Here is a 16088-nt window from a genome sequence, read left to right as displayed (position 1 = left end):
CTGCATTTACAAAGTACATTGCTTCTACATGTAATCCACCAAAAACTACTACTTCTAAAAAGCATGAAAAGGATGTACCCCAGGCACTTAGATTGCATCCTTACGACATGTCAATCAATTAAATTTGTGCAACGACTCTTCTAGAAGTGTTGCATATGGTTCTCCTATGCTCCGTCCAACAACTGCTAACTAACAAATAACGATTGGGTTCTCTAAAGTAACACTACCACATTCTATTATTTTATCATGTAGATCATGAAGTGAAAGTTTATAGCTTGCGAGAGTATTATTTTCTCCAAACTCACTTTTCTACCCCAAGCTATAGGCAAATCACTTGCTCAAATTCTATTCTAAAAACCCCCTCATTGGTGAATTCTCCATTTTTAGTGATAATTGAACACTTCAGCTGCTGAAAACCATCATCGATATGTTCTCTTGGTCTTGCAAACATTGTTGCTGCTTCAATTTCAATCACTAGGCTTTGCAACACCTTTTCCCTATTGCTCCTTAGATGCAAGGTATTGTAATACATCTCCATTGAAGAAAAAATAAAATAATCATACAAAACATCAAAGTCAATTTCATTCATGGTCTTCCACACTTTCAAGTCCACCCTAAGAGATTTGAGTAGTTGATGAAACGAAGCAAGAAGCTCCTTCAACTTGGCTGAAATATCTCTCCCATGCCTTAGCATCCTAAAACTATCTTGGATCACATCCACTCCTTGAGACACCGAAAGAAAACAAAAATTGTCCACAGCTTTGGCTTTCCTTGCAATCCACACTATTATCTAAAGACTCAATTGTTAGAGAAGAAGCCTTCATCTTCACAATGATGTCTTATGGTCTAGCATCTTCCTCTTTCAGCTTGTTCTTCCTTTCCCACAACTTGTCATTCTTTTGGGTCAGCAAGATGAGAGCATCATGTGCATCTTGTTGACAAGCCAAACGAGATTGTTAGCAAGTTCAATTGTGGTGAATTTGTATTCACTAGTTTGCATTTTCTATAATGGCTTTTCAATGAGAGGCTCAACCACCTTTGCATATTTGGTGTTGTCAACACCCACTATAATTCTTGACACCACTTCGGCCTTCTTGGTCTTAGTTACTTTGTCATTTGTACCCATGTTGGAATAATGGTCCTCGGATGGAAGTTCTTCCTTCTTCCTCTTTTGAGTAATTGCAGTGAGTCGAGGAAGTGTGAAGGAAGACGATCTGATAGCAATAGTTGTAACAAAAGTGGATACCAGATCTACTTGTAGTATGTACAATTGCAGCTACAATAGGTGGGGCCTCAAACATAGGATTCTATGTGTAACTTATGTCATGAGTTGCTCAAATTGCATTGAAGAAGTTTCAATTAATGCCATGGATGGGACTACGACATTAGGGATCAACATATTGTAAGCGTCAAACACACTTTAGAAGTTGTGATATTGCTCCACTGTCGAAACTACAATAGAAACTTAAGAGATTGGCATAGCCAATGTGACCAAAGTTGGGTCCACATGAAATGGTGTTGGCTCATGAGGAAAAGTATCCATGGCAGTATGCAATGGTGAATTCTCTGATTCATTTGATATTGGTATCGAATCAGGAAGAGTGGTTGCAACCAATACTTCTAGAGGTCTCCTTGAAGAGCACTTTGTTGGTGGCAGAATCTTTTGAGGTTCTATAGGTTTTACCTCAACGTGAATCTTCTAAGGTTCTACAGATTTTACCTCAACCAAACGTTCTTTTCCTTTGTCACCATTGATGGTGAGATTGGGAATGGTTGTTGTCGAAGAGTCTATGCCATCCTTTCGTTTACATCTCGTTTCAACCCTTGGACCAATTAGACCAGCCCGATCAAAAAAATTTCCAAGTTTAACCTTTATGGTTTTCAGCCCTCTTTTCTTTAACCAGATATTTGTGTTTGTGAGAATAGGTTGTAAGCGATCCCATATAGAAACACTTTCTTTGGATTAGTAGGATGGAAATAGGATAGGCAACCAATCAACATGATGTTTAGTATACTATGAGTCCAAGAATTGATAATCATCTTCAACCCCTACAGGGATCACTACAAGGTTGAAATCCACAATTTTCTTAAGAGTCAACCAGCAATAGTCCATCTGATGAATGTCAATCTTTGTGCCCGACTCAAACCAAAAATCCTCAAGGCGATGAACATGAATGTAGGATTTTTTGAATTTGTCATTCACGCCTTGCCAATCAAAACAAGCATGTGACATGAACTTCTTCAAGGTGATCCTTTGCAATTCAAACTCCATGTTCTTGGCTTTTGGTATTATGTCTAGTGAATAGCCACTAATCTTTAGAGGAATTTTTTGTGAACTACGAGCACCTAGCCTAGGCAAAGAAGATTGGTAAGATTGTATCACCGTCAATTGCCTTGCCAACTCGATGAGGATGATTTTGTCAATAGGATATCTTGGAAGAGTATATAGCTTGTCTTTGAAATAAACAACTCTCATAAATGGGAAGTTGGGAAACTGAAGAAACAAACAGCCATAATCATTCACTTTCGCCCAAGCCTCATCAGACACATGCTTCTTTAGCAATTACTTGTTGAATAGGCATATGTAATGCCCAAATAATGCATCTTGCACTCTTGTAATGCATCTAGCTAGACGTCAAGGTGATCTGATCAAAATACTTCCACATAGCACTGTCATGCGGTCACCCTTTGTAAATTGACTTGATAATGAACTCAGGGCAGTGGCAATGTACATCAAATAAAAATTCATGTAGAAAGGACCAGTTGAAAAGAGCTAGGACAATTGTTCCAATAACATATCACAAATCATCTCTGCCTGAAAGATCTATTGTTTGGAGCGAATGATGGGAGAGAGTTGTACATCCATGGCTCAAAGACATTGGATTATTTGAACACGGCATTGCAAGTAAGTACTGTGATAAGATCATTGATCTCTACCTTGAAGTTAGAATGACACACTCCTTTTGGCCATCTATTGACATTAGGCCTCTTGTTTACCACCCATTCGTCAATCTTACTTAGGTTTTTGTTGTAGCCACCTATGGTAAGAAGGGAGCCTCCCCTATTGTTGAGTGGAGAGATTTATCTCACTATACCATTGCCTAAAGTAACAATTTTGTAAGTTGTGGTCATAATGACTTATAAAAAAATTAGCGAGCATATTTATGTATACACACACACATTTATGTATTTGTGCGTACACAATGTGTGTTTGTGAGTGTCAATACATATGTGTGTGTGTTCCTCAATATTTTGGAAAACTATTGCATGCTTGTATTAGAAAAATGAAAAGCCACTATAAAAATATTACTGCAAGGGAGGTTCAAAGCAAAGGTTATTCCCAAATAACAAACACGTGTTATAGACACCACAAAACATGCCCAAAGCAGGGCGCACATATAATTTGTGTCAATGAAATAGTAGAGTTAGAATATGGACAAAGAAAAATGGATGAAACGAGAAAGGGAATAGGAAGCGCAACCATAATTGTTGTTGCTTACAAGAATAGTTCTATAACACATAATAAGTGATGTGGTCATTCTTTTATCTATCAATGAACTACATTGAAAGTCTCCTTAAATAGAAGAGAGCAACTCAAAAGCATAACAGGAATCTAGAAAGGAGATAATGACAAGAAGACATGTTGCAAAAGAAGATGAAGACAATATTGGTGGGAGAGCTAGAAAAATAGCAAGCAACACTGGAAAGCCAGTTTTCTATATAATAGCAATGATATTCTAAAGACAAAGTTAGTGCTTCTTGATCCTTTAGATACCAAAATTTTTAATTTAGGATCTGTTGCCCAAATCAGGTCATCAAGAATATAGATTTTCAGTTTCGTTGATGGAACAAACCAATCCATAGGTTGTATCAGAGTTAAATAAAACTGCAATTAATCAAAAAAATCATGATATCAAGAATCGTATCTCCACTGATATAATCGCCCCATTCATATCTCCACTAATATAATTGCCCCATTATGTAGCACCAATATTCTACTGAAAATCATGGTGGTATATGAAAAAATTGCCATATCAAGTGGGTAAGAGGAGAAAAATGTTGAATAAGTCAACGGCAACCACTTAAAACCTAAAATATGTGAAAAATAAAATTGTGGGCTAGGGTTACGTATTTAGGTTTGCAATACTATCAAATATCCACACTTCACCTTCTCCTTTTCTTTTGTAGCGAGTGTGAACACACTACAGCAGAGGACTTTGAACAAACAACAACGGACTCTCAATGCCAAACTACGAGTACAAACAGACTTCGACTACCAGACTGCGAGAACAAACAGGCGTTGGCTCTATCTGAGACTGACATGTTATCCAAGTAGGTTCACCGTTCAGCTCTGTCTCACTATATTATATAATTTAAAATTTATATATTGTATGTCAACTCTGTCTAACTATATTACATAATTTAAAATTTATATATTATATACTGTTTGTCAGCTCTGTCCGATTATTTAAAATTAGGTTTATATGCGATCCATATTTTATAGTTTAATGACTACTATATGATTATAATGTTATATAGTTATATATTAAAAAATAATTATTTTATTTTTAATGATCCTTTTATATTATTTTATACTGATATATATATTCATGAATTGTGAAGTCTGTAAATATTTTTAAAAATAGTTATACTATTTTATTTTTAACGATTTTATTTTTTAATATATAACTATTAGTTTAAACAATATTATATAATTAGATATAAAGATTTTATTTTACACTATTATTGTATAATTATAGTCTAACTCTACCTATTTCTTTACAAGATGGTTGGTGGCAGAGAGAAGGACGCATTATGGAAAGATATCCTAGGAGAAGGCAAAGGACAAGTTGAATGCATCTTTTGCCATAAGCATATGACTTTAGGCATAAGCCGATTGAAATACCATCTTGCAAAGATTTCATGCAATGATATTACACTATGTGATAAATGTCCAAAAGAGCCTCCGAGAGAGACTTTGACAAGCCTTCAAAAATATGCACAAAATAAGACAACAAAAATTAAGGTTGTGAAGATTTTGTTTGATGCTAGCTTTGAAAAGCTAATGGAAGAGATCCTCCAAGTAAGTTTTCAAGTCTTCATTGATGATTTAGTATTTAATTTTGAAATATTTCCATTTGCTGATTTTTATATATTTTTTATGTCTAGGTGTCAGAACCGTTGGGGAAGGTTCTACAAATTGTGGATGGGGATAAAAACCCCATGGGGTTTCTATATGAGCCCATGAATAGGGCCAAAGAGGCCATTCAACACTTTTATAGGTCAAATAAGACCAAATATAGATCCATATGGAACATTATCGATCGTAGATGAAACCAACAACTTCACCAACATATCCATGCAGCTGCCTACTACTTAAACACCAAGTTCTATTTCTCCAACACTTTTAGAGCAGATGCAAAGGTTCAAATTGGCTTGGACACATGTATCTGAAGACTGGTGGTTGATTTGAACTTTAGAGACCTCATACTCGATGAGTTGCCGAGCTACAAGAGGGAAGATGGGCCATTGTTTTCTTCTCCTGATTGCAAATGTAGGAGATACACCGTGCAGCCAGGTAAAAAAGAATGTGTTTAGTTTTATCATACCATTTTGTTCGCTCATGAAGTTTATTGGAAGTTTTACCACATCATAAATGGTTTTTATAATCCTTGTAGATCTGTGGTGGGAAGATTATGGTGCCACGACGCCTAATTTTCAAAAGCTTGCCATCCGAAATTTATCACAGCCGTATAGTGTTTTTGGCTGCGAGAGAAACTAGAGTACTTTTCAGAACATACATACAACAAAATGTAATAGGTTGACTCAAAAGCGTTTAAATGATTTCGTTTATGTGAAGTACAACCTTTTCTTTGCACGAGGTGGAAGGGAAAGCTTCATATAAAGCACTTGACATGGATGACATTGATCCATTTTTAGCAGATAGGATTGTTCCTCTTGATGGTGAGGATGCAAATGCAGATGTGGGTGATCATTTATTGACAGATGACCAGCTAGCTGAATTTGAGATGGAGGCAGATGATTGGGATGCGGATGTGGCAGCACATCAGGAGGAACATAAGCTTGGTCATCCATTAGAGGCTTTTGTAACGCCTGAGGCACATATTCAAGCACTTGTTGAGGATGTTACTAGAGCAACAACTTCAACACCACCCACCCAGTAACAACAATCTCTTTTAAGCTTTACTCGTAGATGCAATTTACAATTGCTACTTTTAATTTTCATTGATACAGAAACTTTAACTTAATATGTATTCAGAAGTTGTAGTTTCATAGAGTTCAACTTTTATATGTATTGAACTTATTTATATTCAAATGTTGTACTTGTTTTTTGGTATATGATTCTATTACTATGTTAATCTACTAAGTTTTAGTTGCTATGAGTTACTGTAACTCAAAACTTGGATTAATATATGGTGGATATCTCAAATCATTATATGTTCTAAAAATTTGGTGTCTATGTATTGAGTTTTTAAGAATATTTTAAGAAATTGTCTATTTTCAAATGTTCGATAAAAGTGTCAATTTATTGCCAAATTTTTCGTCAAGTTTCTGCCTATTTTGATATTTTCACAAAATTTAGAGTCACTCGAGATATTGCCGAAACCGAATTTTTTAACTATGGGTTGTATGACTAATGAGATATCAAAGAAACCTCATACAGAACTAAGACAGAATAAATGGGTTAAGAGGTTCAAAGATGACCCAAATATAGTATTCTTAGTTGTGGTGAGATGAATTTAGCTACAGTCTAATCCACTTGTCATATTTGGCTCAAGAGGAATTCACTATAAAGAAACATAACCAGGCAGGCATATTCCTCTCATGCTAAATCCACTGAACATAAGATAAAATTACAGGCTCAAACATCCAAATGGAAGATAAAGCATTTCTAATTCCATCTCTTTGGTTGAGATACATTGTCATTGCAGTATCTCATAAATATTTAAAAATATACCCCTTTGGTCATGCATTTCTCAATTCTGGAGTTCTATGATGTGTACATTGCTGACTTGTTGAAGAAGCAAGTTGTTTAAGCATTTTTTGTAAATTAGAAAAGCTTGAAAACCATTTTAGCAGGCTCCTGAAGGCTTCACTAAAGTAGGACAATTGTAAACTAGCATGAGGATAGTGGGGATAAGTATCAGCAGCCTGAGCTTTCTGAATATTTTTCCATGTTGGCTTTCTATTAGATAGATTCTTGCCTCAATTTAAGTTAATAAATTGTTTCAGTTCTTTACTTTCTTTCAGTCGTTTTATCCAACTACATTGATGTCAGCACATCTAGAATTTCAAATATAGGAAATCAAATCTGTTTTTCTGCAAAGATGTGATGTTCCAAATTGCTAAATGTTTAAGGTTTGTTTTAATGAACAAGGAATAAGACATCTATCCTAACTACAAATCCACTAGTAACATCCTTGCAGTTATTAAATTGAATATTTCTGGGAAATTTTTCATTAATAAATAACCTTTAGAGAAAACAAGTGACAATCTTCCATATCCACATAGCAAAAGGAGGAAAAAAAAAAAAAAATTAAAAGCCAGTTTGTTTCTTCATAGTATTTAGAACTAGTGTGCTTGTTTAAAGAGGATACAAACCTGTATTATCAACCAGCACCAAAAAGTTTGTAATCAACCAGAGTAATGAACACTTTAAAACAATGTCAGGTGGAGAGAAAACATTTGTCAAGAATTAGAAAGCACTGAGGAATGTGAACAGCAAGCCATAAATTATTCCAGAATAAAGATATCAAAGTCTTAATTTTGCTATCTACTTTAAGACGAAAACTCATTTTTTTCATTTCAAATTTCCTGCTACAATTTTGAATATGAGCTTGTATCATGGATGTGATTAACATTGGACTGTGAATACAATAGTTCATGTTAATAATTCAGTTCTTGCAAATATCAGGAAATCACTTGCTAGCCAATGTATAGCTTGCTTTCCATAATATACTACGGTTAGCATAAAAGATACCTAATCAACAATGAATCATTTGATTTGAATGCACACGGTTATTAAGAAAGCAATCTCAGGCAATAAGCAAGGAAAAGAAAACATTTGCTTAATCTACCTTGAGAAACATTGCAGTTGTTCTCAAATATATATTCCAGTCTTCCCAAATAAGCAGCAGTACCCACTGGTTTTTGTGATCCCAGTTGCTGGAGTGTCTTCATCAGAAATCTTGCCACCTTTGGTAAATAAAGATGTTCTTAGAAAAAAGAAAGAATTGCTCTAAAAGAAAAATATGCAACCCAAGAAAATGCTCAGCTGACTGATACAAACTGCAATTCCTATTCTTGAAAGTAAAGGAATTGGCAAACATAACCAGGTTCTTGAAAATATAATACAAATATGAGGAATCTACAAGGCATGTACCTTTTCATATGAATTATACACAAAGCTTTAGTTGAAAAATATATTTCATGGAAAGGGCCCTAGGCAATTTCGGTAATCAACAAATTTGGCTAACAAATACAATCAACTCAACACACAGGTTAAAAAACATTACATCCTTTTACCTCGTAAAAAATTTTAATTTCTGGTAAATTATCTGATTATAAATACTAAAATCTAATAATAGCATAAGCCCTGACAGGATAAGTTTTCCAAAAACTAAATGTGTATAAAGAAAGAAAATAATATTTCTAGTTTATTGAAACCTTCATGTAACAGCGTTATCCAGGGAAAGCAAACAGACACTAAATAACATCTGCCATGTGTATTGGCAGTGATGGATCCTACTGATGGACCAATAGACATCACAGTGAGCAAGAAAAGACCATTTTGGGTAAGAAACACCATTCAAGAAGCTGAAAAGTTTGCAGCCCGTCAAGGTACCTTCAAGGAGAGTATGAGACCTAAAAAGTTCTCCAACTACATTGGATTGATATGCAATCTTATTGAGTCTGAGCCCTCCAGCACCAAAGAAGACATAAATCAACAGGCATGGAAAGATGCCATGGACGAAGAGTATGAATCCACAGTCAAGAATGATGTCTGGGAGATTGTACCAAGACCCAAAGGTAAGTCTGTTGTACCCACAAAATCATAGTTGAGAAAATCACAATTATACCATGCATAGTGCGATATACCACGCATAAAATGCAAAAAAAATATTATAGTGAATAATATCGCGAGCGATATAACCATTTTTGCAACCGTTTCAATAATTAAAAATTTGTGATATATCGTGCTTTATCTGCGTTTATATTGTTGAAAAGTCGCAGGGGATAAAGTGTTTTTTTGAGGGTTTTTTAATTAAAAAACAACGTCCAACCCATTTTTCTTATTCTTTTTACATTTATTTTTCGTAAATTTCGAGCTTTTGTGTGTGGGTTTCAGACGTCGTTAGTCGCCATTCTCTTTAACATTTAAGCCTCAAGGTATGGTTGTTTACTGTTTACAGTCAAGACCATCTATTGATGCTCCATAACCATTTATCATCATGAATGGAAGCAACATTCCCTTTGTTGTTTTATCACTCAAATCGGAGCTCCATTCATCCGTGTGTTCTTGCAAATTAGACCATTTCACAATTGTTTAGTATCTTTGGTCATTCTAGATTGAAGATTCCACTCTGGTTGGTCACAAAATATTTATTATTATCTATGCCTTGCACAAATATATCATATAGGGATGCTTTACACTTAAAGTTTAAATATTTAAACATAACAATTACAAGAAATCATGACTGGGCATCATTTTATGATTCATCATTTATGTCATGTCCCTGACATGAAAACTATCTATTTAACAAACAACCAGAATTAAGAAGTTAAATGATAACAATAGTAGTATAACAGTATAACAGCACAAGAAGCTTTTCTGATAAACAACTAACAGTATAACAGTTAAATGCTTAAGAAACTTTTCTGATAAGCAGTATAACAGTGATTTGGTGAGAATCAAATGGCATAATGCATGTCATATAGAAGTTAAAACTTAATACCAAGAACAAGAATGTAGTATCCCTTTCCGGATTTTTCTACTAAAAACCCTTGATATAAACGTGCAGATTTAAAACCGAACAGAAAGCCAATATTTGATATAAATTCCAGAACTTCAATCAATTTGTAACTAGCAGATTTAGATACAAGAAAACACAAAAAAGTTTGTTTATTCCTCCAATATTAAGAAGTACATATATAAACCAGGAGTTAACACAAATAACCGCCAAATACGTTACTGTATTATAACAGCAATACAATAACATGCAACAATCCAAATAATCTAATCTTATAAACAGAAATAACAGTCAGATTGGCAAATACAAATTAAACTTGTAAGAAGACTAGGTTTGCGTCCAACCTCCAAAAGCATCTTCAAGGGTTTGCATCCTCGAAGAGATAACTAGTCACCGTTTCCAGCTCCTAGATTAATATTTGTTTATAAATATTATCCTCTTTATAACTCCCCAAGCTGAGCCTGTGTACCTTTATCCCTTTTCCCAAGGTGATGCATGCCCTTTTAGGCAATGTGGGATAAAACACCTTTTTTGTCCTTTAGTCACTTAAGTGAACATAATACCTTTTTAAAATAAAATGACAAGTTAAATGAACTTTAAAAGTCACTTAGTTAGTAAACCATATAATCATTAGGCATCAAAATAACTGACCAAATGAACTCGGATAAGCATGTGCAATAACTCGTTAGAAAGCTCTCGGCAAAACGTTTCTAAACCAACACTGAGATACCAAGAATTCTGAGTTCTGTTTACTTACTAAAAATAGTAAGTATCTGGACAACCTACCAAAACTGCTCTGATGGGTCTGAAACTAGAAATGTCTAGGCCAGATCTCGAACTAAACCCCGTAAAGAACTTTTTTACCTCCCTTCTCAAAGATTGCTTGCCCTCAAACAATTTGCTCATACCTACAGAAACCAAATTCCAGGATCCCATACTTGCCTTGAGAAAGAGGTTCTACTCCTCAGCCGTTGTACCCCAACATGCATATTTCCAAACTCGGAATGGTGAAACAGTACAATAGGGATCAATGTGCCAAATAACTAAATGCCAAGCTCCCAAGTCTCACCATAAAGGGACACCAACTGCCATATGTTGTTGCCCTATGTGCGAATACCCTCAGTGAAAATGAATGCCTCCCTCCTTGAGTGACCCTGCGAGTCTCTACTGTCAAGTGAAGATGGGAGCTCAACAATATGCCAATATCCACCACAAAATGATAGCAACCCAACTCTCCACCTAGCTCCCTGATAAAAGGCAATACATAGGGATGCTCCACCTGGATCCCAAATAAGAACTCGTACGCTGTTTGAGATACCACTGACTAGCTCCTGTAATATCTGTACCACTGTACCACCCCTGTAATATCTCTGCCAACGACAATGTCAGATCCGGCCAACCTGACTCCTACCATATCACCCTAGTGAAAATGGAGTAATCCCAAACTCTGGAACTCTAATTTGTCAAAAGGCTGGAACAACAGATCATAATCCTGTAACTGTGTAACAACATAGCATAATCCACCAGATGTAAGATACTATTAACACCTAGATCCCCGATCACCCAATCAACATGATACTGGGTAAAGGAAAGAATGGTTGGTGAATCACCAACATCATTAATGCTAACATTGTCTTCAATATACTGCTGAATAAAAAATGTAGACACCTCATGTGGAACGTATGGTAATGTATGTTCTCCCCATTCATCTGCAAATAACTCATTGACCCCTGAAAGCCAAATAGAATCAGCGAATATACTACTAACATACACCGGCAAACCACTGATAGTTGGAGTATACCAACAAGTAAAATCACCAATCAACAAGTAGATCGTGACCATCTCATAAGAGTTGGGTGATAAATCTCTAGATCCCCGATCACCCAATCAACATGATACTGGGTAAAGGAAAGAATGGTTGGTGAATCACCAACATCATTAATGCTAACATTGTCTTCAATATACTGCTGAATAAAAAATGTAGACACCTCATGTGGAACGTATGGTAATGTATGTTCTCCCCATTCATCTGCAAATAACTCATTGACCCCTGAAAGCCAAATAGAATCAGCGAATATACTACTAACATACACCGGCAAACCACTGATAGTTGGAGTATACCAACAAGTAAAATCACCAATCAACAAGTAGGTCGTGACCATCTCATAAGAGTTGGGTGATAAATCTCTAGGTAAGCTGAAAAATCCCTCGAAGCATGCTAAGGATAAATCTGAACTTCCTACTCCACCATAAGTATCCTCGCTTATGTCAAAATCTTCATAAAAGAAAAGTTCATCATTAATTGAAATCTCTGAATTATCCTCACTTGTATCACTAACCATGTGCTCCTGTGAAAATGTACAGCTGCTGTCATAAAAAATAGAATTTCCAGACTCATCAACTTGCTGGTCCATAGAATTTTTCTCATTATAGAAAGTCTCAGACAGGGAACACGTGATTGAATTACATTGTTTGCCTTCACATCTACCCACTTTATGGATTCCTTCAATGATTTGTGTGATTTCTTGTGCCCTTGAACCACAGTTATCTTCTTCATGCATGACTGCCCACTCGTTTGATTTCCAGCTTTGCGGAAGGAGTAATGTGTTAGGCTCAATTGAAGGCATAGCTCATCTACCTCACTCTCCTTGTCCCTTCCAAATTGTATTGCTAGATCTCTATCCATTAATAGTTGCAAGTAATCATATTTTATCATTTTCAAAGTTTCAAAAATAGTGTGTAAAAGAGGACTTGTGACACCACATACATTCCCACGTCTCTCTTCTATCACAATCTTCTGCATGAGATCCTCAATCAATTTGGAAGAATCATCCATCCTTATCAACACTTGGACAAGTTTGTCCTCTTTGACCAAAAGCATATCCAATAAGTCAGAGTGATAATGGTTTTTGACCATCTCCTTTGAACACAAGCGGGTTGTTCTCCAAAGAATCTTCTGATTTTTCATCACCTAGGGAGACCACATTTTTAGATATGTCCTCTAACTCAATGTGTGTTAGATAATCTATACTGCCAACATTGCAGTCCATTTGTTCCTCCTCAAAGTTTGACATAATTTCCAGCCTAGTATCACCATAAAATTTATCCAAGTTAATTTCCATGTCACCAAATAAGATGCTGGTGTTTTCCATGTCTAAATAAGATGGGGAGTTGCCAACGTTGGCGGTTTGGTCAACTCTTCTACATGGGCCATCAACATGCTCATCAGAAGGACTAGTGTAAACAACTCCATAAGATACTACTGTCTCCCAATTACCTATTAATATACTTGTGTCATTATCATGCAAAGGTTGCTCTTCCTTTGTAGTACTACTATCAAGTTGATCAATGGTTTCCTTATGTAAATTTCTGTACCTGTCCTCTCCAAGGAGATCTCGAGCCAAATCATAGCATTTATTTCTTATCATATCCGTCTTGTTCTGTAGCCCTAGCTGAAAATCCATGTAATCAATGAAAGGAAATTCTTTTTGAAGCTTTGACGGGAATTTGTTATGATCATTGTACAATCTCCTTCAGTTTTACATTCATAAGGATCTTTGACTTGCCCATCACAAGTGTACCTTGAATTCTTATTCTTTTAAAGGTCTCTTGTAGCCATGTTTTGTCTCTTCAACAACTTCCTGTCTTTCTATACTTGTATTGAAAGACTGATCAAGGTCTACTTTGTACTGCTGCTTGTATGAAATAGCTATTGAACTGTCACCTGTGGATAACTTGCACTGAGATATGCCCCTACAAAATATAGATGGTACCGTCCAACTTCCTTAATATGCTTTCGACTCAATGCCAATCGCTGTAATAAACTTCCCAAATTCTGACCAAAGAGTCTTGATCTGGGCTTAAGGTATTTCGTCGAACATTTGTCATGAAATCTCAATCCTTCAATAGGTATGAAACTATGAAATACTATACCACCACTAATTGAAACAAATGTTATGAAGTAATAAAGACAACCAGTAATATTCCAAATTTCCACCCAATATGGTCAGACAAAACTTAAACTCAATATTCATAGTATAACATCTATGACAGTAAGATGATATTCTCAATCTGTACTTAGAATACAAATGATAATTATAACAGCATTAGTTATTTTCGATAATGTGGAAGGATATAGGTGTAGACCTGTGATGAGGTGAGCAATTGTGGCGAGATTTAAGATTGTACTAACCATCGACTCATCTTCAGTCCTTACATTTTGACCACCAATTATCTGCAACGTCCTTCAATTGCTGTTCCAACCGTACTGTCTGGTGTACATGTATGGAACTCCGGCTTGATTACAGGGAATATGTCCGTCACTATAAACCCACGTTACTAGTTGCCATTAGATATGTCTTAGAATCAATATCACTAGCAATCTGCCATTTGACACCATATATACCGCTCCACTACAAATTTTTGTTGGAAACCACCGTATTTTGTACTGGAACGTGACTGGGAGAGGTAGATGATTAACATGTAGCAATGCCACTGGATTAAGTAGCAACTAGAGTCCTATCCTGGTCTCAACAAACACTTCCAACATTCACGTTTTGCCCTCAAATGTCGTTTGCAACCTGCCACATGTTGTACCCGACTATTATGCTTATCCCATACATTTCCATGTTGCCCCCGTGGCTAGAATACTGAACTATTACTAGTGGATGGTGATAACGTCTCAACTCCAGCTGCAATATTCTTATTATCTCCCAACGTGGCCACTCCTTTCAATGACACGGCACCTTCAAGAGTTATGTCTACTATTAACACATCCAACCAAGCCTATAGGTGACCCTCCGACGTACGGTGTTAAGCATAAGCCAATCCCAACCGCTACTGCTGTATGAACAATACCTTATCTATGGAGAATATTGTTCTTGACCCCATCGACTCCAATAGCCGTATGCTCTTTGCTGAATGTGGACGTGGAGATGTATTCCCACAGATGGAGGGCCAAACCGTGACTTTCTGTGGCAACCTGTGCTTCAATACAAATGGCGCCAATAACTGTGGCAACTTCTTATGTTTTAAGTGATTGCATTTGGAAATGCGTTCTGGAATCCTCCACAGCAACAGCATCTATTGAAGAGGAAGACTGTGTGACTTCCTACTGGTACACCTGACAACTCAAGAATTAATGATTCTCATGTTGTCTCATAACCAAAATATTTAAACACAGCAAAGGATGGGATTCACGACACTTCTTGAGATGAATGCCAATTCAAAACACCCCTATTAAAACAAGATACCATTTTGTATGCAAGGTATGCTCAATTCTCTTCGAAAATTACTAGCAAAATCAAATTGTTTCTATCCTGGGACTCTTGGCCCGTCTTCAACAACTCCTTAACCCATTAATTTCTCATACAAAAGCCCGTGACACAGCAAGAATTATTTATTCGCTCAGTAAACCTCAGGTGTCAAGTCTATTCAGAAATGAATCTTCTTGTTTTTCAATATTAACACTTCCAAATAACTATAATGCAAATTCCCTTCTTTTTTTTGTCAAATCACCAGGCAGTATTCAGCCAAAATTATATCTATAACTATTTTGCACAAAATTTCACAGGATGGCAAGATCAAGGCTCTAATACCACTGTAGTATCCCTTTCCGGATTTTTCTACTAAAAACCCTTGATATAAACGTGCAGATTTAAAACTGAACAGAAAGCCAATATTTGATATAAATTCCATAACTTTAATCGATTTGTAACCAGCAGATTTGGATACAAGAAAACTTTAAAAAGTTTGTTTATTCCTCCAATATTCAGAAGTACATATATAATCCAGGAGTTAAATAACCACCAAATATGTTACTGTATTATATAACAACAATATAATAACATGCAATAATCCAAATAATCCAATCTTATAAATAGAAATAACAGTCAGATTGGCAAATGCAGATTAAACCTATAAGGAGGCTAGGTTTACATCCAACCTCCAAAAGCTTCTTCAATGGTTTGCGTCCTCGAAAAGATAACCAGTCACTGTTTCCAACTCCTAGATTAATATTTGTTTATAAATATTATCCTCATTATAACTCGCCAAGCTGAGCCTGTGTACCTTTATCCCTTTTCCTAATGTGATGCA

General features: G+C 35.9%; 1 protein-coding gene across 2 annotated transcripts in view; it reads right to left on the bottom strand.

The window, feature by feature from the left end:
• The window catches only part of LOC149552236 (peroxisomal acyl-coenzyme A oxidase 1-like), a 192641-nt gene that overhangs the window by 44989 nt on the left and 131564 nt on the right, over positions 1–16088 (bottom strand). For both annotated transcript variants that reach the window (XM_089787758.1, XM_089787757.1), the window contains one exon: positions 8100–8217. In XM_089787758.1, coding sequence (XP_089643884.1) covers positions 8100–8217 — 118 coding nt within the window. The remainder of the gene's footprint in view (positions 1–8099; positions 8218–16088) is intronic.

The sequence above is a fragment of the Cupressus sempervirens genome, chromosome 6 (genome assembly GCF_028749045.1).
Source record: "Cupressus sempervirens isolate cs-2001-9-10 chromosome 6, ASM2874904v1, whole genome shotgun sequence".
In the NCBI taxonomy this organism is placed as follows: domain Eukaryota; kingdom Viridiplantae; phylum Streptophyta; class Pinopsida; order Cupressales; family Cupressaceae; genus Cupressus; species Cupressus sempervirens.
Note: the sequence above shows the minus strand (reverse complement) of the source record. Positions and strands in the feature narration are given on the sequence as shown.